Consider the following 27,440-nt stretch of genomic DNA (forward strand, 5'->3'; position numbering starts at 1 on the left):
CACTAATATAATGGATTAAGGTACTCAATAATAAAATAGATTAACGTAATCGCTAATATAATGGATTAAGGTACTCAAAATAATATAATGGATTAACGCACTCACTAATATAATGGATTAACGTACTCAAAATAATATAATGGATTAACGTACTCACTAATATAATGGATTAAGGTACTCACTAATATAATGGATTAAGGTATTCAATAATATAACGGATTAACGTACTCACTAATATAATGGATTAAGGTATTCAATAATATGATGGATTAACGTACTCACTAATATAATGGATTAAAGTACTCAAAATAATATAATGGATTAACGTACTCACTAATATAATGGATTAAGGTACTCAAAATAATATAACGGATTAACGTGCTCACTAATATAATGGATTAAGGTACTCACTAATATAATGGATTAAGGTATTCAATAATATAATGGATTAACGTACTCACTAATATAATGGATTAAGGTATTCAAAATAATATAATGGATTAACGTACTCACTAATATAATGGATTAAGGTATTCAATAATATAATGGATTAACGTACTCACTAATATAATGGATTAAGGTATTCAATAATATAATGGATTAAGGAACTCACTAATATAATGGATTAAGGTACTCAAAATAATATAATGGATATTAACGTACTCACTAATATAATGGATTAAGGTACTCAAAATAATATAATAGATTAACGTACTCACTAATATAATGGATTAAGGTATACAATAATATAATGGATTAACGTACTCACTAATATAATGGATTAAGGTACTCAAAATAATATAATGGATTAACGTACTCACTAATATAATGGATTAAGGTACTCAAAATAATATAATGGATTAACGTACTCACTAATATAATGGATTAAGGTACTCAATAATAAAATAGATTAACGTAATCGCTAATATAATGGATTAAGGTACTCAAAATAATATAATGGACTAACGCACTCACTAATATAATGGATTAACGTACTCAAAATAATATAACGGATTAACGTACTCACTAATATAATGGTTAACGTGCTCAATAATATAATGGATTAACGTACTCACTAATATAATGGATTAACGTACTCGCTAAGGTAATGGATTAACGTACTCACTAATATAATGGATTAAAGTACTCAAAATAATATAATAGATTAACGTACTTACTAATATAATGGATTAAGGTATTCAATAATATAATGGATTAACGTACTCACTAATATAATGGATTAAGGTACTCAAAATAATATAATGGATATTAACGTACTCACTAATATAATGAAATAAAGTATTTAAGCTGCCTCTTTCAGGTGGTTAGCTAGAATTTTGAAACTAATGAAGGTTAACTAAATGGGAATGTCAGGAACGCGCACTAATTAACCTAACCGTAGCCTGCTGTATCTGTTACGTACTATTAATCATACAGTATACACTAATCAGCATTTACTAATTATCTGGTTTTTGCGTGTAAAATATCCATCGGGACCTAGATACTAATTATTTTTATTAGATAATAAGAGTTTTCACTAATCAGTATTTTCTAACTAATTCAATTATCTACTATTTACCTCGTATGGTTCCGGTTATAATCATCACAGCTGTTTGAACTTAAAATAATGGGGAAACGTTAGTCCAACAACAACCATAATTATAACTGTAAACAAAATAAATACGTGGAAAGAAAGAAAGAAAGAAAGAAAGAAAGAGAGGAAGAAAGAAAGAAAGAGAGGAAGAAAAATAAATAAAGAAAGTGAAGTGTTGTTAAAACACGTGTGCTTGACGTTCATTTGAAAGAAATCATTGAAAATTATGAAATGTATTGATTTATGTAGCTATCACACCTCCTCGTTTATGTAGGTATTAACACTTGGGACCTTAAGCGTCACTGACGAGTCCAGGAAGGACTAAACTTGTGTATGATATGTCCCAACATCACTGACGAGTCCAAGAAGGACTATAGTTGTATGTATGATATGTCCCCAACATCACTGACGAGTCCAAGAAGGACTAGATATCTGTACGATATGTTCCCAACATTACTGACGAGTCCAAGAAGGACGAAACAGTTGTAAATGTCTCCAACATTACTGACAAGTCCTTAAAAGGACGAAATATCATTGTTTGGCTCTACTGTATTATACATATGAGCCGTACAGCTTCAGGTTTGATAAACTATTGAGCACCAAGTTGTAATAGAATTACACAATTACATATTTATTCGAATATTTCTATATAATTCTAATGTAATTTACATGATCTTGTTTGATAAAACAATGCCAGCTGATTACTGTAATAAGCCAAAAGCTTTGAAACGCAATGATTTCCCAGTAAAACAATAGGTTTTTATTTCAATTGGACACGAGTGTCCGTGCAGCCTGTTTATTGCGAGCTCGTGTAGTACCACTCCATTAGTAGGCCATAATCATGTCAGACACCAGGATATAACGGTGTAAATTAATCAGAGACTGAATCCAATAAACATTACCGGACAGCAAGCAGGTGTGATCACGTGCACCGCTCACTTTATGATTATCGATGTATCTTTCATTAGGCGTTGAGTATTCCGTGTGTGTGACTGCCGAGTCTATAAGCATGGTTGTTCCGCGCCGTTAACCCGGTCTTTTGGAAGTACACTGTAATACAAAAATACCAGCCACGAGATAATACGGGGATGTCATCTCGACGAATTACATGATAATCATTTCCGGTGCGACGATATGGGTATGGCTGTTTTCAAGGTATGTATAAGTGTCATTCAAAGAGTGTTACACCGCCGATTCGTGTGTCTGTGTTATAGTAGCTGAAGAGGCAACAGATGTACACGGCTAACGCCATGTTCACCAATGTCTCTCCTCAACCATAGTGAAAATCGATCGTTTATGTAAAGGCTAGTGCTGTACGGAGTACAGACTGCCCTGATTGTGTGTAACACCCGGACGTTTCCAGTCTTTGTCGGGTGTGGCTGAGGAGGATTACAATGACTAAATATCGTCATTGACGTTACGACTTCTGGACATCGTCTCGTGGCGACAGCTTGACAAAAAGGTGAGATATTATGTGAAATGGTATGGCATTGTACACCACGGACTCGGATAGCTCCTATCCCTCTCATCAACTCCAAAAATCACGTTCTCTGTTTCCATGGTAAACGGCACGAAGCTCTCGTTTATCTGTAAACATGTCGCCACTTTAAAGTCCCGATATGATTAATTGTGCTCTCTGTTGTCTTCATGTTTGATAAAGTGGTTCCAATGCCGTATTGACAGCTGTAGATTTACTCTGACTGATGTGTGTCGTATCTGTTCCTCACCGATTGTCATCGCCCTACAGCTGTCTTTGTTGTTAAGCTTGTTATATCGACAGAACACGTGCACGTCCCCAATTTTTTGCACGGTTAAGGAGAAGTACATGACACATATTACAGTTTGAGGGGGTTTGGGATTCTTTTGTCACGATTTCAATCATTATTGGAAGTTTGTGGTAAGATACACCATTTTCAATGAAATCTATAATGACTTGAGAGTTCCTTGTAATCGCATGAAAAAAATGAGAGTTCTTATTTATCATATGAAAACAGATAGGAGTCTTCCTAATTATCGTGTAAAAAACTAGAATGTTTTGTATTGGATATTATATGTTCCTTATCATAATCGCTTAGGAAACCATGGCAGCGGTGAGATAATGGCTGTTGAAAACAATTAACCGAAATAGAAGATGACGTCACAGTTAATGTCATTTATCCTGTGTTGACACTGTCCTTTTAGTGCGACTTTTACAAATATTCTAAAGGTACTTGAATTATCGTTAAGTCAGCTAAGATGCCTGGCATTCTACTTAGTAAGAAAGTTCATGATGCTACAGCATACTCCTACATACACCATACTCCTACATACACCATACTCCTACAAACACCATACTCCTACACACACCATACTCCTACACACACCATACTCCTACACACACCATACTCTTACACACACCATACTCCTACAAACACCATACTCTTACACACACCATACTCCTACATACACCATACTCCTACAAACACCATACTCCTACACACACCATACTCCTACACACAACATACTCCTACATACACCATACTCCTACACACACCATACTCCTACAAACACCATACTCTTACACACACCATACTCCTACATACACCATACTCCTACACACAACATACTCCTACATACACCATACTCCTACATACACCATACTCTTACACACACCATACTCCTACATACTCCATACTCTTACACACACCATACTCTTACATACACCATACTCCTACATATACCATACTCCTACATACTCCATACTCCTACATACACTATACTCTTACACCATACTCTTACATACACCATACTCCTACATACACCATACTCCTACATACACCATACTCCTACACACACCATACTCCTACATACTCCATACTCCTACATACACCATACTCCTACACACACCATACTCCTACATACTCCATACTCCTACACACACCATACTCTTACACACACCATACTCCTACATACTCCATACTCTTACACACACCATACTCTTACATACACCATACTCCTACATACTCCATACTCACACCATACTCCTACATACACCATACTCCTACACACACCATACTCCTACATACTCCATACTCCTACATAACCATACTCCTACATACACCATACTCCTACATACATCATACTCCTACATACACCATACTCCTACATACTCCATACTCCTACATACTCCATACTCCTACATACTCCATACTCCTACACACTCCATACTCCTACATACACCATATTCCTACAAACACCATACTCCATACTCTTACATACACCATACTCCTACATACACCATACTCCTACATACACCATACTCCTACATACTCCATACTCCTACATACTCCATACTCCTACATACTCCATACTCCTACATACTCCATACTCCTACACACACCATACTCCTACACACACCATACTCCTACACACAACATACTCCTACATACACCATACTCCTACACACACCATACTCCTACACACACCATACTCCTACACACACCATACTCCTACACACACCATACTCCTACATACACCATACTCCTACACACACCATGATCCTACACACACCATACTCATACACACACCATACTCCTACATACACCATACTCCTACATACACCATACTCCTACACACACTATACTCCATACTCTTACACACACAATACTACTATATAACCATACTCATACACACACCATACTCATACACACACCATACTCCTACACACACCATACTCCTACATACACCATACTCCTACACACACCATACTCCTACACACACCATACTCCTACACACACCATACTCCTACATACACCATCCTCCTACACACACCATACTCCTACACACACCATACTCCTACACACACCATACTCCTACACACACCATACTCCTACACACACCATACTCCTACACACACCATACTCCTACATACTCCATACTCCTACACACACCATACTCCTACATACACCATACTCCTACACACACCATACTCCTACATACTCCATACTCCTACACACACCATACTCTTACACACACCATACTCCTACATACTCCATACTCTTACACACACCATACTCTTACATACACCATACTCCTACATACTCCATACTCACACCATACTCCTACATACACCATACTCCTACACACACCATACTCCTACATACTCCATACTCCTACATAACCATACTCCTACATACACCATACTCCTACATACATCATACTCCTACATACACCATACTCCTACATACTCCATACTCCTACATACTCCATACTCCTACATACTCCATACTCCTACACACTCCATACTCCTACATACACCATATTCCTACAAACACCATACTCCATACTCTTACATACACCATACTCCTACATACACCATATCCTACATACACCATACTCCTACATACTCCATACTCCTACATACTCCATACTCCTACATACTCCATACTCCTACATACTCCATACTCCTACACACACCATACTCCTACACACACCATACTCCTACACACAACATACTCCTACATACACCATACTCCTACACACACCATACTCCTACACACACCATACTCCTACACACACCATACTCCTACATACACCATACTCCTACACACACCATGATCCTACACACACCATACTCATACACACACCATACTCCTACATACACCATACTCCTACATACACCATACTCCTACACACACTATACTCCATACTCTTACACACACAATACTACTATATAACCATACTCATACACACACCATACTCATACACACACCATACTCCTACACACACCATACTCCTACATACACCATACTCCTACACACACCATACTCCTACACACACCATACTCCTACACACACCATACTCCTACATACACCATACTCCTACACACACCATACTCCTACACACACCATACTCTTACACACACCATACTCCTACACACACCATACTCCTACACACACCATACTCCTACACACACCATACTCCTACATACTCCATACTCCTACACACACCATACTCCTACATACACCATACTCCTACACACACCATACTCCTACATACACCATACTCCTACACACACCATACTCCTACATACTCCATACTCATACACACACCATACTCCTACACACACCATACTCCTACATACTCCATACTCCTACATACTCCATACTCCTACACACACCATACTCCTACATACTCCATACTCCTACACACACCATACTCCTACACACACCATACTCCTACATACTCCATACTCCTACATACTCCATACTCCTACATACTCCATACTCCTACATACACCATACTCCTACACAAACCTTACTCCTACACACACCTTACTCCTACATACTCCATACTCCTACATACACCATACTCCTACACACACCATACTCCTACACACACCATACTCCTACAAACACCATACTCCATACTCCTACACACACCATACTCCTACACACACCTTACTCCTACATACTCCATACTTATACATACACCTGCCCCTATTTATACCTATGCAAACCATGAACTCCTACAAACCATATATTGCTACAATATGCCCATCTTTTAGTATGATCAACTTTTGTATGTTCAGGACGAGTAAATGAACATGTCTTACTGGATCTAGGACTTGACTAGCAATCTCTTGCTTTGTAAATAAAGATCCTACCTCTATATTAAGGGATATTCCCACTAGACCTAGTAAGGTGACCTATACTCTCCATTCCCACTAGACCAAGTATGGTGACCTATACTCTCCATTCCCACTAGACCTAGTATGGTGACCTATACCCTCCATTCCCACTAGACCTAGTATGGTGACCTATACTCTCCATTCCCATTAGACCTAGTAAGGTGACCTATACCCTCCATTCCCACTAGACCTAGTAAGGTGACCTATACTCTCCATTCCCTCTAGCTAGACCTAGTAAGGTGACCTATACTCTCCATTCCCACTAGACCTGGTAAGGTGACCTATACTCTCCATTCCCACTAGCTAGACTTAGTAAGGTGACCTATACTCTCCATTCCCTCTAGCTAGACCAAGTATGGTGACCTATACCCTCCATTCCCACTAGACCTAGTAAGGTGACCTATACCCTCCATTCCCTATAGACCTGGTAAGGTGACCTATACCCTCCATTCCCACTAGACCTGGTAAGGTGACCTATACCCTCCATTCCCACTAGACCTAGTAAGGTGACCTATACCCTCCATTCCCACTAGACCTAGTAAGGTGACCTATACTCTCCATTCCCACTAGACCTGGTAAGGTGACCTATACCCTCCATTCACACTAGACCTGGTAAGGTGACCTATACCCTCCATTCCCACTAGACCTAGTAAGGTGACCTATACACTCCATTCCCACTAGACCTAGTAAGGTGACCTATACCCTCCATTCCCACTAGACCTGGTAAGGTGACCTATACCCTCCATTCCCACTAGAACTAGTATGGTGACCTATACCCTCCATTCCCACTAGACCTAGTAAGGTGACCTATACCCTCCATTCCCACTAGAACTAGTATGGTGACCTATACCCTCCATTCCCACTAGAACTAGTATGGTGACCTATACTCTCCATTCCCACTAGACCTAGTAAGGTGACCTATACCCTCCATTCCCACTAGACCTAGTAAGGTGACCTATACCCTCCATTCCCACTAGAACTAGTATGGTGACCTATACTCTCCATTCCCACTAGACCTAGTATGGTGACCTATACCCTCCATTCCCACTGGCTAGACCTGGTAAGGTGACTTATACCCTCCATTCCCACTAGACCTAGTAAGGTGACCTATACCCTCCATTCCCACTAAACCTGGTAAGGTGACCTATACACTCCATTCCCACTAGACCTAGTAAGGTGACCTATACTCTCCATTCCCACTAGACCTAGTAAGGTGACCTATACACTCCATTCCCACTAGACCTAGTAAGGTGACCTATACCCTCCATTCCCACTAGACCTGGTAAGGTGACCTATACTCTCCATTACCACTAGACCTAGTAAGGTGACCTATACTCTCCATTCCCACTAGACCTAGTAAGGTGACCTATACCCTCCATTCCCACTAGACCTAGTAAGGTGACCTATACCCTCCATTCCCACTAGACCTGGTAAGGTGACCTATACTCTCCATTCCCACTAGACCTAGTAAGGTGACCTATACTCTCCATTCCCACTAGACCTAGTAAGGTGACCTATACTCTCCATTTTTACATTACAAATACCTAAATATATCTTTTTGTATTTTGAGGATTTCTTTGGAATTCGATGTCAATTTTACCGATTAGAGTTCTCCTTTTGGAGATTTCAACCTTTCATGCTGGGCCCTCAGTGGGTTTTCAGTTACATCATGATGTGCACTTCGGGAGGTCAAACCAAATTTTAGGGGCAATCCACTGTCCATTGATGAAATTAACAAGGACATGTTTCTGTGAGGGTGCCTTTTGACATTACAATGTCTCACTGGAGAAGGCACTAATATCATTATCTGGAGCGAGGCAACCCAAGATTGATTCCTCCATGCTCTCCTGCAATCCTGAGTTACTGATAATCAATATTGAAACTTGGGAGATAAGAAACACCATTGTTGTGCACCATTGTTTGTGTAAGTTCAATACTTCAGAGCAGTCGAAGTGGTTTTTTTTATTCATTACAGTCTCTGGATCAGGTCTGGGTTTGGTTTGGTTTTATTTTTTGTTCTATGTTTCTAAATAAATCTAGTTCAAAGGTCAAGGCCAAACTGGTACATTGGAACATCATCAGCTGGGTTACATAATGTTTCTCACACATTGGTGTTTGGCCTGTCACACAGGTGTCTCACACATTGGTGTTTGGCCTGTCACACAGGTGTCTCACACATTGGTGTTTGGCCTGTCACACAGGTGATAATCCTGATGATATTTAGTCCTCAGGTTTCATCACCTTTCCTTAAATCATGTTCTGTCTACATATTGGGTGGGCATCTTGGACTCTGACAGAAAATGATTTTTATCACTGCTTTTCAGGAAGCAATGTATTTCTGAATGTTTGTGTATATTCCATTTGTTCTTTAAAGTAATATGCAAGATTGATAACTTGATTACATGGCCAAAAGTCAGCCAGTTTGGATTTTATTGGCAAAGATAAGTAGTCACCACTTCTCAGGATAGCAGTAAAGAGCTGTTTCTCAGATTTCCTCTTTGGTGCTGTTGTAATGAATACTTAGTATGTTGAGACTTACTAGATAAGTAAGGTAACGCTGTGTTTGGTAGTCATCTTTGACAGTTTAAATGTTGTCACTATTTTTAGCGTATACAGTACTTACATTGATCTTCAGATTTCCTAATAAAGTTTCCTTTGTCATTAGATGTGCATGTCTAATTTTGAGACTGATCAGACTGACCAGACTGACCAGAAGAAACAAATATAGCAGACAGATCGACCAATGACATTTGGACCTGGCTTTAGATGGTTGATGTCATACAGCACATTCTACCATGCATACTTTCCAACCTCTTTGAATTTTCATGGGGTAGATTGCAGATGTTTTCAAATATAGCTTGTCCTTTACAAACTGAAAACAGTACCTTTACCCAGCATGCTATTAGAGATGATTTTTTTAGAATTATGGACAATGAAGAAGATTTACTGATAACTCGTGTCTAAAGGTCGGGTCAAAAATGTGAGTCTTCCTATTAGGGAGAGTTGACATGTAACGGCCGGATGACCTATTAGTACCAAGATCCCTTTAAGATGGAATCTTTCCTTGTTTCTTTCTTTCTTTGTCTCTTTCTGTATTTCTTTCATTCTTTCTTTCTTTCTTGGTGTAGCTATAGATTTGATTTCTTTGTGTTGTTTTTGGTTGTCTTTCTGAATGTAGTTTCTGTGATTCAGGTAAAATCCCGTTATATATGTAGGGTGTGACATCAGGTAAAATCCATTTATATATGTAGGATGTGGTGTTTGGTAAAATCCATTTATATATGTAGGATGTGACATCAGGTAAAATCCCGTTATATATGTAGGATGTGGTGTTTGGTAAAATCCATTTATATATGTAGGATGTGACATCAGGTAAAATCCCGTTATATATGTAGGATGTGACATCAGGTAAAATCCCTTTATATGTGTAGGTTGTAACATCAGGTAAAATCCATTTATATATGTAGGATGTGATGTTTGGTAAAATCCCTTTATATATGTAGGATGTGACATCAGGTAAAATCCCGTTATATATGTAGGATGTGACATCAGGTAAAATCCATTTATATATGTAGGATGTGGTGTTTGGTAAAATCCATTTATATATGTAGGATGTGGTGTTTGGTAAAATCCATTTATGTATGTTTAATTGACTGACTTAATTAAACATTAGAACTCATCAAGTGTAATTAACAACCTTAAGATGTAACTCCTAGTATTGGAATAAAGGAGGTAATTATAGGCACACAGTTGCCATATCCCCTTCAGATATATACATACACATATAGTTCATGACAGTTTAGTCACTGTGCTTTGTTTGGGTAAAATACAAAGCTGGCTTGGGTGCTTAGTGGCACTACCAGGGGAGCCGAATTCCCAAACCACAGGAAATGGAAAATTGATTACTGTGAACTGAGTGACTGGTCTAAAAAAAGCATAACTCTGTATTGATTATGTGTTAACACTACTTCATTATTGAAATATTGACACCATCTCAGTAAAAACAGCATAACTTAGAAACATCGGTAGATCTACGTGTATATACTAATGATTCCAGTCCTAAATTATCACTTTATGTTGAGATTCACAAGTAACCTATACTACACCAGTAACCTACATACTACACCAGTAACCTACATACTACACCAGTAACCTACATACTACACCAGTAACCTACATACTACACCAGTAACCTACATACTACACCAGTAACCTACATACTACACCAGTAACCTACATACTACACCAGTAACCTACATACTACACCAGTAACCTACATACTACACCAGTAACCTACATACTACACCAGTAACCTACATACTACACCAGTAACCTACATACTACACCAGTAACCTACATACTACACCAGTATACTACACCAGTAACCTACATACTACACCAGTAACCTACATCACCCAGTATACTACACAGTAACCTACATACTACACCAGTAACCTACATACTACACCAGTAAAACCCACATACTACACCATATACTACACCAGTAACCTACAATACGACCCAGTAACCTACATACTACACCAACCACATACTACACCATAACCTAATACTACCCCGAACACCCGTAACCCTACCCACACCCATAACCCCCAAAACACACCAGTAACCTACATACTCCCCAGTAACCTACCCTACTCACACCAGTAACCTACATACTACCCAGTACCTCACAACTACCAAATCCACATCCACCAGTAACCCTACATCTCCCAGTAACCTCATACGACAACCAGTAAACCTACATACTCACCATCCCTCCATACACAAACCAGTACCCATTAAACCAACCAGTACCCTACATACTACACCGGGAAAATCCACCGTATACACCACGTAACCTACATACTACCCCAGTAACCTCTACTCACCATACTACCCATGTAACCTACATACTACACCAGTATACTACACCAGTAACCTACATACTACACCAGTAACCTACATACTACACCAGTATACTACACCAGTAACCTACATACTACACCAGTAACCTACATACTACACCAGTAACCTACATACTACACCAGTATACTACACCAGTAACCTACATACTACACCAGTAACCTACATACTACACCAGTAACCTACATACTACACCAGTAACCTACATACTACACCAGTATACTACACCAGTAACCTACATACTACACCAGTAACCTACATACTACACCAGTAACCTACATACTACACCAGTAACCTACATACTACACCAGTAACCTACATACTACACCAGTAACCTACATACTACACCAGTAACCTACATACTACACCAGTAACCTACATACTACACCAGTATACTACACCAGTAACCTACATACTACACCAGTAACCTACATACTACACTAGTAACCTACATACTACACTAGTAACCTATACTACACCAGTAACCTACATACTACACCAGTAACCTACATACTACACCAGTGACCTACATACTACACCTGTAACCTACATACTACACCAGTAACCTACATACTACACCAGTAACCTACATACTACACCAGTAACCTACATACTACACCAGTAATCTATACTACACCAGTAACCTACATACTACACTAGTAACCTACATACTGTACTAGTAACCTACATACTACACCAGTAACCTACATACTACACCAGTAACCTACATACTACACTAGTAACCTACATACAACACCAGTAACCTACATACTACACTAGTAACCTACATACTACACTAGTAACCTACATACTACACTAGTAACCTACATACTACACCAGTAACCTACATACTACACCAGTAACCTACATACTACACCAGTAACCTACATACTACACCAGTAACCTACATACTACACCAGTAACATACATACTACACCAGTAACCTACATACTACACCAGTAACCTACATACTACACCAGTAACCTACATACTACACCAGTAACCTACATACTACACTAGTGACCTACATACTACACCAGTAACCTACATACTACACCAGTAACCTACATACTACACCAGTAACCTACATACTACACTAGTAACCTACATACAACACCAGTGACACCAATGACATTTGGGCCTGGCTTTGCATACTTTCCAACCTCTTTCAATTTTCATGGGGTAGATTGCAGATGTTTTCAAATATAGCTTGTCCTTTACAAACTGAAAACAGTACCTTTACCCAGCATGCTATTAGAGATGATTTTTTTTTAGAATTATGGACAATGAAGAAGATTTACTGATAACTCGTGTCTAAAGGTCGGGTCAAAAATGTGAGTCTTCCTATTAGGGAGAGTTGACATGTAATGGCCGGATGACCTATTTACCCATATCATTTACATGACTATCAGTTCAATAGATAGAGACAGAATCAAAACAGAAAAAAACAATTAGAACTAAATAATGAAAATTCTATGATGGTTAGTACCAAGATCCCTTTAAGATGGAAAAATTCCTTGTTGCTTCTTTCTTTCTTTCTTTCTTTCTTTCTTTCTTTCTGTATTTCTTTTGTTCTTTCTTTCTTTCTTGGTGTAGCTACAGCTTTGATTTCTTTGTGTTGTTTTGGTTGTCTTTCTGAATGTAGTTTCTGTGATTCAGGTAAAATCCCTTTATATATGTAGGATGTGACATCAGGTAAAATCCATTTATATATGTAGGATGTGACATCAGGTAAAATCCATTTATATATGTAGGATGTGATGTTTGGTAAAATCCATTTATATATGTAGGATGTGACATCAGGTAAAATCCCTTTATATATGTAGGATGTGACATCAGGTAAAATCCATTTATATATGTAGGATGTGACATCAGGTAAAATCCCTTTATATATGTAGGATGTGACATCAGGTAAAATCCCTTTATATATGTAGGATGTGACATCAGGTAAAATCCATTTATATATGTAGGATGTGACATCAGGTATAATCCCGTTATATATGTAGGTTGTGATGAATGATTCCAGTCCTAAATTATCACTTTATGTTGAGATTCACAAGTAACCTATACTACACCAGTAACCTACATACTACACCAGTAACCTACATACTACACCAGTAGCCTACATACTACACCAGTAACCTACATACTACACCAGTAACCTACATACTACACCAGTAACCTACATACTACACTAGTAACCTACATACTACACCAGTAACCTACATACTACACCAGTAACCTACATACTACACCAGTAACCTACATACTACACTAGTAACCTACATACAACACCAGTGACACCAATGACATTTGGGCCTGGCTTTGCATACTTTCCAACCTCTTTCAATTTTCATGGGGTAGATTGCAGATGTTTTCAAATATAGCTTGTCCTTTACAAACTGAAAACAGTACCTTTACCCAGCATGCTATTAGAGATGATTTTTTTTTAGAATTATGGACAATGAAGAAGATTTACTGATAACTCGTGTCTAAAGGTCGGGTCAAAAATGTGAGTCTTCCTATTAGGGAGAGTTGACATGTAATGGCCGGATGACCTATTTACCCATATCATTTACATGACTATCAGTTCAATAGATAGAGACAGAATCAAAACAGAAAAAAACAATTAGAACTAAATAATGAAAATTCTATGATGGTTAGTACCAAGATCCCTTTAAGATGGAAAAATTCCTTGTTGCTTTCTTTCTTTCTTTCTTTCTTTCTTTCTGTATTTCTTTTGTTCTTTCTTTCTTTCTTGGTGTAGCTACAGCTTTGATTTCTTTGTGTTGTTTTGGTTGTCTTTCTGAATGTAGTTTCTGTGATTCAGATAAAATCCCTTTATATATGTAGGATGTGACATCAGGTAAAATCCATTTATATATGTAGGATGTGACATCTGGTAAAATCCATTTATATATGTAGGATGTGATGTTTGGTAAAATCCCTTTATATATGTAGGATGTGACATCAGGTAAAATCCCTTTATATATGTAGGATGTGACATCTGGTAAAATCCCTTTATATATGTAGGATGTGACATCTGGTAAAATCCCTTTATATATGTAGGATGTGACATCTGGTAAAATCCCTTTATATATGTAGGATGTGACATCAGGTAAAATCCATTTATATTTGTAGGATGTGACATCAGGTATAATCCCGTTATATATGTAGGTTGTGATGAATGATTCCAGTCCTAAATTATCACTTTATGTTGAGATTCACAAGTAACCTATACTACACCAGTAACCTACATACTACACCAGTAACCTACATACTACACCAGTAGCCTACATACTACACCAGTAACCTACATACTACACCAGTAACCTACATACTACACCAGTAACCTACATACTACACCGGTAACCTACATACTACACCAGTGACCTACATACTACACCAGTGACCTACATACTACACCAGTAACCTACATACTACACCAGTAACCTACATACTACACCAGTAACCTACATACTACACCAGTAACCTACATACTACACTAGTAACCTACATACAACACCAGTGACACCAATGACATTTGGGCCTGGCTTTGCATACTTTCCAACCTCTTTCAATTTTCATGGGGTAGATTGCAGATGTTTTCAAATATAGCTTGTCCTTTACAAACTGAAAACAGTACCTTTACCCAGCATGCTATTAGAGATGATTTTTTTTTAGAATTATGGACAATGAAGAAGATTTACTGATAACTCGTGTCTAAAGGTCGGGTCAAAAATGTGAGTCTTCCTATTAGGGAGAGTTGACATGTAATGGCCGGATGACCTATTTACCCATATCATTTACATGACTATCAGTTCAATAGATAGAGACAGAATCAAAACAGAAAAAAACAATTAGAACTAAATAATGAAAATTCTATGATGGTTAGTACCAAGATCCCTTTAAGATGGAAAAATTCCTTGTTGCTTTCTTTCTTTCTTTCTTTCTTTCTTTCTTTCTGTATTTCTTTTGTTCTTTCTTTCTTTCTTGGTGTAGCTACAGATTTGATTTCTTTGTGTTGTTTTGGTTGTCTTTCTGAATGTAGTTTCTGTGATTCAGATAAAATCCCTTTATATATGTAGGATGTGACATCAGGTAAAATCCATTTATATATGTAGGATGTGACATCTGGTAAAATCCATTTATATATGTAGGATGTGATGTTTGGTAAAATCCCTTTATATATGTAGGATGTGACATCAGGTAAAATCCCTTTATATATGTAGGATGTGACATCAGGTAAAATCCATTTATATATGTAGGATGTGACATCAGGTAAAATCCCTTTATATATGTAGGATGTGACATCAGGTAAAATCCCTTTATATATGTAGGATGTGACATCAGGTAAAATCCATTTATATTTGTAGGATGTGACATCAGGTATAATCCCGTTATATATGTAGGTTGTGATGAATGATTCCAGTCCTAAATTATCACTTTATGTTGAGATTCACAAGTAACCTATACTACACCAGTAACCTACATACTACACCAGTAACCTACATACTACACCAGTAGCCTACATACTACACCAGTAACCTACATACTACACCAGTAACCTACATACTACACTAGTAACCTACATACTACACCAGTAACCTACATACTACACCGGTAACCTACATACTACACCAGTGACCTACATACTACACCAGTGACCTACATACTACACCAGTAACCTACATACTACACCAGCAACCTACATACTACACCAGTAACCTACATACTACACCAGTAACCTACATACTACACCAGTAACCTACATACTACACCAGCAACCTACATACTACACCAGTAACCTACATACTACACCAGTAACCTACATACTACACCAGTAACCTACATACTACACCAGTAACCTACATACTACACCAGTAACCTACATACTACACTAGTAACCTACATACTACACTAGTAACCTACATACTACACCAGTAACCTATACTACACCAGTAACCTACATACTACACTAGTAACCTACATACTGTACTAGTAACCTACATACTACACCAGTAACCTACATACTACACCAGTAACCTACATACTACACTAGTAACCTACATACAACACCAGTAACCTACATACTACACTAGTAACCTACATACTACACCAGTAAGCTACATACTACACAAGTGACCTACATACTACACCAGTAACCTACATACTACACTAGTAACCTACATACTACACTAGTAACCTACATACTACACTAGTAACCTACATGCTACACTAGTAACCTACATTTTCACAATCATTTGGTCAGTAAGAGAATTTGATACTGATTCTGTTATCTTGTCTTGTCTGCTTGTGAGACACTTTTTCATTGATCACTCTTTAGTAAACTGCATCTGCTTTGGATTATAAAGATCCTTGCATAAATGCTACTAAATTTGGGGACTTAATGTGGTTGAAATGATATATCTGCTATTTTCTCAGAATTGGATTCCGTTTTATAAAGCTTCACAAATCAAAGATTAGTTTTGATGACTGACCAATGCGATGCCAGAATAGTTTTGATGACTGACCAATGCGATGCCAGATTAGTTTTGATGACTGACCAATGTGATGCCAGATTAGTTTTGATGACTGACCAATGTGATTATAGATTAGCTTTGATGACTGACCAATGTGATGCCAGATTAGCTTTGATGACTGACCAATGTGATGCCAGATTAGTTTTGATGACTGACCAATGTGATGCCAGATTAGCTTTGATGACTGACCAATATGAAGCGGGATTAGTTTTGATGACTGACCAATGCGATGCCAGATTAGCTTTGATGACTGACCAATGTGATGCCAGATTAGCTTTGATGACTGACCAATGCGATGCCCGATTAGCTTTGATGACTGACCAATGTGATTATAGATTAGCTTTGATGACTGACCAATGTGATGCCTATTTTAAGATTTTTCCCGTATTAACCTTGTTATAGCGTCAGCAAATCCACACCCCATTTTCAGGATAATAGAGAAATCTACACATATTTATTGCTGTAGAAAAAAAATCCAATAAGATCAATGTGATTAGTTATCAATTATACGAAACTAAGGCTCACTGATGGTAACACCTGGCTCTGTCTGGCCCCGATGATGGGTGTGAAGTGCTTAATCTGTGCTCAACATTCTTCGAGTTAATTGGTTTCTTAATTAGCGCAGATGTTATTTGTACTAGAGTCGATCACAGGCGGGAAATAAGGACATAAAAATACATTAGCTGACAAGCCAATGTTACATAAAATCTGAATGTTTTGGTGTTGTGAACATTTTTTTATACTTTCACATCCAAAATTGGATTGTTGCATGAGTGAAATCTAATATTGCTTCCCAAAACTGTGAACATTTGAAAAAATTAAATATAACAGTAATTAGCTCACCTGGAACAAAGTACTGTACCTTTGAGCCTTGTCAACCTCCTTCTTCCCCTGCAATATTTTGAAGTATGATTTTTTAAAAATAGGTATTTGACAAATGGTGGTTATTTCCATCACAGCTGTTTGTTGTATTGTCCCTCTTAAAAAAGACTCCCTCCCAAAAGTTGATTGACTAAACTTTAGTGACCACATGGGGTGAGATTGTGGGTTTCCTCAAAGTTCACAAAGTCAACTTGATATACCAGGTATGTATATACCTATATGGCATATATTAAGGTTTTTTGTTTTACAGAAAACAAGAGGCCCAATGGGTCTGCATCACTCACCTGTTACTCATATCACTTTTGCTTTTATTGAACATCATCACTATACAGATAAAGCATTCTAACTTATCCGCTTGTTTTACTGTTCTGTAAAATTTATTCACCGACCGCTGATTTTAATGGCGGTGGCAATCATCAAAGATGACTACCGGTATGCTCTACCAGAGTAATTAAATGCCATGGCTTCTAAATACACAATTAATCCATAAATTTGGCCTGATTATTAATCCCATTATCGGGAGTAGACAACACATGCAATCATAATATCCCTATTGTCAGTCAGGGTGTCTTTGAAGAGGTATAAAATCTTGCCGCGGGAGTCACGACTAACACCTGTCCTGTGGTCAGTACAGGTTATCTTCGAATCGTGAATCGTGAGATGTCAATTACCTATAATATTATAGCTAACGGTGTATGAAAAAAGTTTGATACATCGAAAACTTCTATTTGTAAATATTTAAATCATTCATAGGTTCGTTAGTAATGAGAAAATTTGAATCAAGAGGTTTGACTGTATATATTCTATGTATTGATGTTATGGAAGTTTTCTGGATTGTATTGCTCTTTACCTTTTGAATCTGTTAAATTTTTATTTTTCCTCATGCAGTCTAAGTTTGTGTAGAGATACTCAGTTTTTCTACAAAACTAGCCTTTCATTCCTGTGCGTGTTATTTCTCAAACTGAATCATGACTCTAGGCCGTTTTTTGAAGATTTTGATACATTTGAGCTCTGTGACCTTGGAAGTAGGTCAAGGTCATTCATTCAATGGAATTCCTGCTATTGCCCAAATGTCATTGACCTGGAACTAATGGTAACTTAAAAATAATATGTTTTTGATAATTTTGATATCTATAAGCAGTGTAGAAGTGTGTGTGACCTTGGGTCAAAGTGGACAGAGTTGGGATCTCTTCTTCCCAGCATGCTTCTTACTTTATCATTTTAGGGAAACTATTAATGAATTGTTCAAAGTTTTTAAAAAAGAAAACCACAGAAATTGATTATTCCCTCAAGCTTGATTCTTTTTTTATGATCTCAAAAGTTAAAAATACGTCAAGTAATTAAAAAGTTTCAACTCTACATTTTCATTAAAATTTGTTTGAGGTTTTGAATATCAGTAGGCAGCAATGCGACAGTGATAGGGTGAACTAATCCATAGACATTCCACCGATAGGGTGAACTAATTTATAGTCATTCCACCAACAGGGTGAACTAATCTATAGGCATTCCACCAACAGGGTGAACTAATCTATAGGCATTCCACCAACAGGGTGAACTAATCTATAGGCATTCCACCAACAGGGTGAACTAATCTATAGGCATTCCACCAACAGGGTGAACTAATCTATAGGCATTCCACCAACAGGGTGAACTAATCTATAGGCATTCCACCAACAGGGTGAACTAATCTATAAGCATTCCACCGATAGTGTGAACTAATCTATAGGCATTCCATGTTATAATATTTCAAAATTGCTGATTCTGCCAAAAAGGAGACATTAGATTATTTGTGAGCAAGGTCTTATTTGTGGATAAATACAGTAAATACAGTACATACTGTAAATAACGTACTTCTATATTTTTACTGACTGGTTCTGATGGATATGATGATAGACTACTAACGATTAGAAAAGGGTGTCCCTTTGAGGTTCCACCATTAGAGGTTCCACCATTAGAGGTTCCACCATTTGAGGTTCCACCATTAGAGCTTCCACCATTAGAGCTTCCACCATTTGAGATTCCACCATTAGAGGTTCCACCATTAGAAGTTCCACCATTAGAGGTTCCACCATTAGAGGTTCCACCATTGGAGGCTCCACCATTAGAGGTTCCACCATTAGAGGTTCCACCATTTGAGGTTCACCATTAGAGGTTCCACCATTTGAGGTTTCGCCATTAGAGGTTCCACCATTAGAGGTTCCACCATTAGAGGTTCCACCATTTGAGGTTCCACCATTAGAGGTTCCAACATTAGAGGTTCCACCATTAGAGGTTCCACCATAAGAGGTTTCACCATTTAAGGTTCCACCATTTGAGATTCCACCATTTGAGGTTCCACCATTAGAGGTTTCACCATTAGAGGTTCCACCATTAGAAGTTCCACCATTTGAGGTTTCGCCATTCGAGGTTCCACCATTTGAGGTTCCACCATTAAAGGTTCCACCATTAGAGGTTCCACCATTAGAGGTTCCACCATTGGAGGCTCCACCATTAGAGGTTCCACCATTAGAGCTTTCACCATTAGAGGTTCCACCATTCGAGGTTCCACCATTAGAGGTTTCACCATTAGAGGTTCCACCATTAGAGGTTCCATTATTAGAGGTTCCACCATTAGAGGTTTCACCATTAGAGGTTCCACCATTAGAGGTTCCACCATTAAAGGTTCCACCATTAGAGGTTTCACCATTAGAGGTTTCACCATTTAAGGTTCCACCATTAGAGGTTCCACCATTTGAGCTTCCACCATTTTCCTTCTGATGGAACCATACAAATCAGGGAACATTATTCAAACACAGATAGGCTAAACCACCACAATGAGTATCACTGTCCAACTAGCTGTCTAAGTAGCTTTTTAATTATTCATAAGTGTTGTTATTGGATGCTGTGATATAAAATCCCAACGACCATCACAGGATACACGGAAATGTTATTGTGTATATAAAAGGTTACTTTTACATCATAAAACAACCGTAGATGTTTTTTCCTTGAATCTGCATTAATCTTTCATATAAAATCAAATTGCATCTGGCATTTTTTTTTTACATTATTTGATGTATATGTCAAACACATCCTATTTCACTGGATGAGTATTCCCAATTTGAGAACACCCGTTAACCTATAAGGATTAAAAATTAGCCATATGCTGTGGAGCTGCCGTCCGTCTGCTAGCCTTTCAGATTTATTGATCAAAAACATCACTCCTTTTTTGTGCTTTCCTCCTCCATCTGGGCCTTCAAATTTTATCTGACATATACAATGCACACATGGGTTTTCTCTTTTGTCTTTTATCAATATTGATTCTATTTAGAGTAAAAGTGTTTGTTTTGCTTTGCAAAGTAGTTACATTATACTTGCTTCCCAAATACCTTTCAAATTTCACCACTGCAGGGCTGTTCAAATTGTCCCTTGTGCATAGTCTGTGGTCCATCTACACAAAATGTATAAACAATCCTTGTTATCACTATTACTTGAGAAGTACTGGAAGGATTTCCCCTAAACTTCACATGTAGGCTATACCTTGGTCCCAAGTTTTGCCAATTCAATTTTTAGTGTATTCACAAAAATAAAATAAAATGACTGACATGCAGTCATGTTTGATTTTGACAATTGAAGTTTGTTATCATTATTTCTTGCAAAGTAATATAAGGGGCTTTCTCCTAAAAGCATTGGCAATGCTTGGATTTATTTAAATAATTAATCACTAATGTCAAACCGCACTTTACCTCAATGATCATGTATGGAACTTCTAGGTCATCACAATAAAATGTCTGAACGCATTTGACAGTTGTCAGTATTGGGGTTCATGTGTTACATCTCTGATTCATACACGCGAGTCGATAGGTATCACACTGATCCATACGCGTGGGGCCACGTGTGTCGATAGGTATCACACTGATCCATACGCGTGGGGCCACGTGAGTCGATAGGTATCACACTGATCCATACGCGTGGGGCCACGTGAGTCGATAGGTATCACACTGATCCATACGCGTGGGACCACGTGTGTCGATAGGTATCACACTGATCCATACGCGTGAGTCGATAGGTATCACACTGATCCATACGCGTGAGTCGATAGGTATCACACTGATCCATACGCGTGAGTCGATAGGTATCACACTGATCCATACACGTGGGGCCACGTGAGTCTATAGGTATCACACTGATCCATACGCGTGGGGCCACGTGAGTCGATAGGTATCACACTGATCCATACGCGTGGGACCACGTGAGTCGATAGGTATCACACTGATCCATACGCGTGGGACCACGTGTGTCGATAGGTATCACACTGATCCATACGCGTGGGGCCACGTGAGTCGATAGGTATCACATTGATCCATACGCGTGGGGCCACGTGTGTCGATAGGTATCACACTGATCCATACGCGTGGGGCCACGTGAGTCGATAGGTATCACACTGATCCATATGCATGGGGCCACGTGAGTCGATAGGTATCACACTGATCCATATGCGTGGGGCCACGTGTGTAGGTATCATACTGATCCATACGCGTGGGGCCACGTGAGTCGATAGGTATCACACTGATCCATATGCGTGGGGCTACGTTTGTAGGTATCACACTGATCCATACGCGTGGGGCCACGTGAGTCGATAGGTATCACACTGATCCATACGCATGGGGCCACGTGTGACGATAGGTATCACACTGATCCATATGCGTGGGGCCACGTGTGTAGGTATCACACTGATTCATACGGGTGGGACCACGTGTGTAGGTATCACACTGATCCATATGTGTGGGGCCACGTGAGTCGATAGGTATCACACTGATCCATATGCGTGGGGCCACGTGAGTCGATAGGTATCACACTGATCCATACGTGTGGGGCCACGTGAGTCGATAGGTATCACACTGATCCATACGCGTGGGGCCACGTGTGTAGGTATCACACTGATCCATATGCGTGGGGCCACGTGAGTCGATAGGTATCACACTGATCCATACGCGTGGGGCCACGTGAGTCAATAGGTATCACACTGATCCATACGCGTGGGGCCACATGTGTAGGTATCACACTGATCCATATGCGTGGGGCCACGTGAGTCGATAGGTATCACACTGATTCATACGGGTGGGACCATGTGTGTAGGTATCACAATGATCCATATGCGTGGGGCCACATGAGTCGATAGGTATTACACTGATCCATACGCGTGGGGCCACGTGAGTCGATAGGTATCACACTGATCCATACGCGTGGGGCCACATGAGTCGATAGGTATCACACTGATCCATATGTGTGGGGCCACGTGAGTCGATAAGTATCACACTGATCCATATGCGTGGGGCCACGTGAGTCGATAGGTATCACACTGATCCATACGGGTGGGACCATGTGTGTAGGTATCACACTGATCCATATGCGTGGGGCCACGTGAGTCGATAGGTATCACACTGATCCATATGTGTGGGGCCACGTGAGTCGATAGGTATCTCACTGATCCATACGCGTGGGGCCACGCGTGTCTATAGGTATCACACTGATCCATACGGGTGGGACCATGTGTGTAGGTATCACACTGATCCATATGCGTGGGGCCACGTGAGTCGATAGGTATCACACTGATCCATACGCGTGGGGCCACGTGAGTCGATAGGTATCACACTGATCCATACGCATGGGGCCAAGTGTGTAGGTATCACACTGATCCATACGCGTGGGGCCACATGCGTCAATAGGTATCACACAATAACATGTTTCCATGATCATGTTCACCTCGACCTTACATTAGACAGAAACTTTTAGAAATGTCAATTTTTATTTAATTTCAGGACTATGACAACTGACCAGGAAATCTTAATGGAGGTTTTAATCCCATTGTTGATATAGTTGTTAGAGTTTGAAGTTCTCTCGGGTTAAAGTTTGAAGTTATCTCAGGTTAAAGTTTGAAGTTATCTCAGGTTAAAGTTTGAAGTTATCTCAGGTTAAAGTTTGAAGTTCTCTCGGGTTAAAGTTTGAAGTTCTCTCGGGTTAAAGTTTGAAGTTATCTCGGGTTAAAGTTTGAAGTTTTCTCGGGTTAAAGTTTGAAGTTATCTCAGGAAGCTATAGTTTTGGTGTGAATGACACATAACATAAATGAAAAGCCATCCATGTAATTTCTCATATCAGATGATGTCTCCCCTTTAGTTTACCTATAGGTTTGGGAACTACTGGATTGTTTACTGGATATCAATCTTATTATTATTGGTTTTCATGTCTATGAAAAATGTCACTAATTTGCAGGTAAAAAATCATATTTCGAATTTGTAAACTGCAAACGCATTAACTCACAGCGTAAAACTGAACTGTACAGTCAGTAGGAAAATTTAACATTGACATTGTCAGGACATGTTACTAACATTGGTAGTACATTGTCTGGACATGTCACTAACAACAGTAATACATCGTCAGGACATGTTACTAACAAAGATAGTACATCGTCAGGACATGTTACTAACAACGGTAGTACATCGTCAGGACATGTTACTGACAACGGTAGTACATCGTCGGGACATGTTACTGACAACGGTAGTACATCGTCGGGACATGTTACTAACAACGGTAGTACATCGTCGGGACATGTTACTGACAACGGTAGTACATCGTCAGGACATGTTACTAACAACAGTAGTACATCGTCAGGACATGTTACTAACAACAGTAGTACATCGTCAGGACATGTTACTAACAATGGTAGTACATCGTCGGGACATGTTACTAACAATGGTAGTACATCGTCGGGACATGTTACTAACAACGGTAGTACATTGTCAGGACATGTTACTAACAATGGTAGTACATCGTCAGGACATGTTACTAACAAAGGTAGTACATTGTCTGGACATGTCACTAACAACGGTAATACATCGTCAGGACATGTTACTAACAATGGTAGTACATCGTCAGGACATGTTACTAACAACGGTAGTACATCGTCAGGACATGTTACTGACAACGGTAGTACATCGTCGGGACATGTTACTAACAACAGTAATACATCGTCAGGACATGTTTCTAACAATGGTAGTACATCGTCAGGACATGTTACTAACAACGGTAGTACATCGTCAGGACATGTTACTGACAACGGTAGTACATCGTCGGGACATGTTACTAACAACGGTAGTACATCGTTGGGACATGTTACTAACAATGGTAGTACATCGTCAGGACATGTTACTGATAACGGTAGTACATTGTCTGGACATGTTACTAACAACGGTAGTACATCGTCAGGACATGTTACTGACAACGGTAGTACATTGTCGGGACATGTTACTAACAATGGTAGTACATCATCGGGACATGTAACTAACAACGGTAGTACATCGTCAGGACATATTACTAACAATGGTAGTACATCGTCAGGACATGTTACTAACGATAGTAGTACATCGTCAGGACATGTAACTAACAACAGTAGTACATCGTCAGGACATGTTACTGACAATGGTAGTACATCGTCGGGACATGTTACTAACAATGGTAGTACATCGTCGGGACATGTAACTAACAACAGTAGTACATCGTCAGGACATGTTACTGACAATGGTAGTACATCGTCGGGACATGTTACTAACAATGGTAGTACATCGTCAGGACATGTTACTAACAACGGTAGTACATCGTCGGGACATGTTACTAACAACAGTAATACATCGTCAGGACATGTTACTAACAACAGTAATACATCGTCAGGACATGTTACTAACAATGGTAGTACATCGTCGGGACATGTTACTAACAATGGTAGTACATCGTCAGGACATGTTACTAACAACGGTAGTACATCGTCGGGACATGTTACTAACAACAGTAATACATCGTCGGGACATGTTACTAACAACGGTAGTACATCGTCAGGACATGTTACTGACAACGGTAGTACATCGTCAGGACATGTTACTGACAACGGTAGTACATCGTCGGGACATGTTACTAGCAATGGTAGTACATCGTCGGGACATGTAACTAACAACAGTAGTACATCGTCAGGACATGTTACTGACAACGGTAGTACATCGTCGGGACATGTTACTAACAACGGTAGTACATCGTCGGGACATGTAACTAACAACGGTAGTACATCGTCAGGACATATTACTAACAATGGTAGTACATCGTCAGGACATGTTACAAACGATGGTAGTACATCGTCAGGACATGTTACTGACAACGGTAGTACATCGTCAGGACATGTTACTGACAATGGTAGTACATCTTCAGGACATGTTACTGGCAAAAATCCAGAAGGGCTTTTATATAGATTTCACAAATTCCTGACATATTTTTCCAATTGAAACATGATATTAGCAGATATAATGCTTAATCTGTCAAAACAACATGAATTAGCTGTTATCTAATATTTGATTGGTCCATTGTCTGGTATCGAATAACCATACATCATTTATCAACATATCAGTCATCAGCACTATTGTTAGATTTCAGTTGTCAGTTCACAGATGTGTTCACATACATGTATAGCCAGCGCTGATATCTGGCCAAATGCCTGTGTGCTCTATAGAGAAAACTATAAATTTAGAAAAATTGGTAAGCAAATTACTGCACACTGATCTATATTATACAGAATACCACAGAGGGATCATGACAGCTCTGTCATCACAGAGCTAACGTCTTCTCCTCAGATTGAGAGCTGACAGGTTCGATCCCTACCCAGGGAAGTTTCTCAGTAAGCTGAGATCATTGAACATCCTGGGCATCTTACCCAAATCGTTCATGGTAGCATCTGACAATTTGTGTTCAATGATGTACTGTAGTCACCATGCAGCTGCTACAAGCATACCTCACCTCAAAATGATCCTGG

At 39.0% G+C, this 27,440-nt stretch overlaps 2 protein-coding genes across 5 annotated transcripts in view; one reads left to right on the top strand and one right to left on the bottom strand.

Annotated features, from left to right (window-relative positions):
- Positions 1-2,581: 2,581 nt before the first annotated feature.
- LOC117325413 (arrestin domain-containing protein 3-like) overlaps positions 2,582-27,440 on the top strand; it is a 67,200-nt gene continuing 42,341 nt past the window's right edge. For 3 of the 4 annotated variants that reach the window (XR_004532251.1, XR_004532252.1, XM_033881592.1), the window contains exon 1: positions 2,582-2,749. The gene's annotated coding sequence lies outside the window, so the exon portion shown is untranslated. Of the gene's footprint in view, positions 2,750-2,927; positions 3,057-27,440 lie in introns of those variants that run through there. The other variant, XM_033881593.1, reaches the window with a different exon arrangement.
- On the bottom strand, positions 18,571-23,203 carry LOC117326422 (uncharacterized transmembrane protein DDB_G0289901-like). The gene is made up of 3 exons (XM_033883171.1): positions 23,114-23,203; positions 20,513-21,363; positions 18,571-18,619 (listed from the first exon to the last, which is right to left on the bottom strand). Exons 1-2 carry the CDS (start codon positions 23,201-23,203, stop codon positions 20,515-20,517), a joined length of 939 nt encoding a protein of 312 aa, XP_033739062.1. The 3' UTR covers positions 18,571-18,619; positions 20,513-20,514.

The sequence above is a fragment of the Pecten maximus genome, chromosome 4 (genome assembly GCF_902652985.1).
Source record: "Pecten maximus chromosome 4, xPecMax1.1, whole genome shotgun sequence".
Taxonomy (NCBI): Eukaryota; Metazoa; Mollusca; class Bivalvia; order Pectinida; family Pectinidae; genus Pecten; species Pecten maximus.

Bases quoted from the DNA above. Each gene is read 5' to 3' on its own strand.
- LOC117326422 (XM_033883171.1), bottom strand. From the start codon at position 23,203: ATGGATCAGTGTGATACCTACAAACGTAGCCCCACGCATATGGATCAG. The intron at 21,364-23,113 runs GTATGATACCTA...TGGTTCCATCAG, and splicing joins GGCCCCACGCGTATGGATCA to AAGGAAAATGGTGGAAGCTC.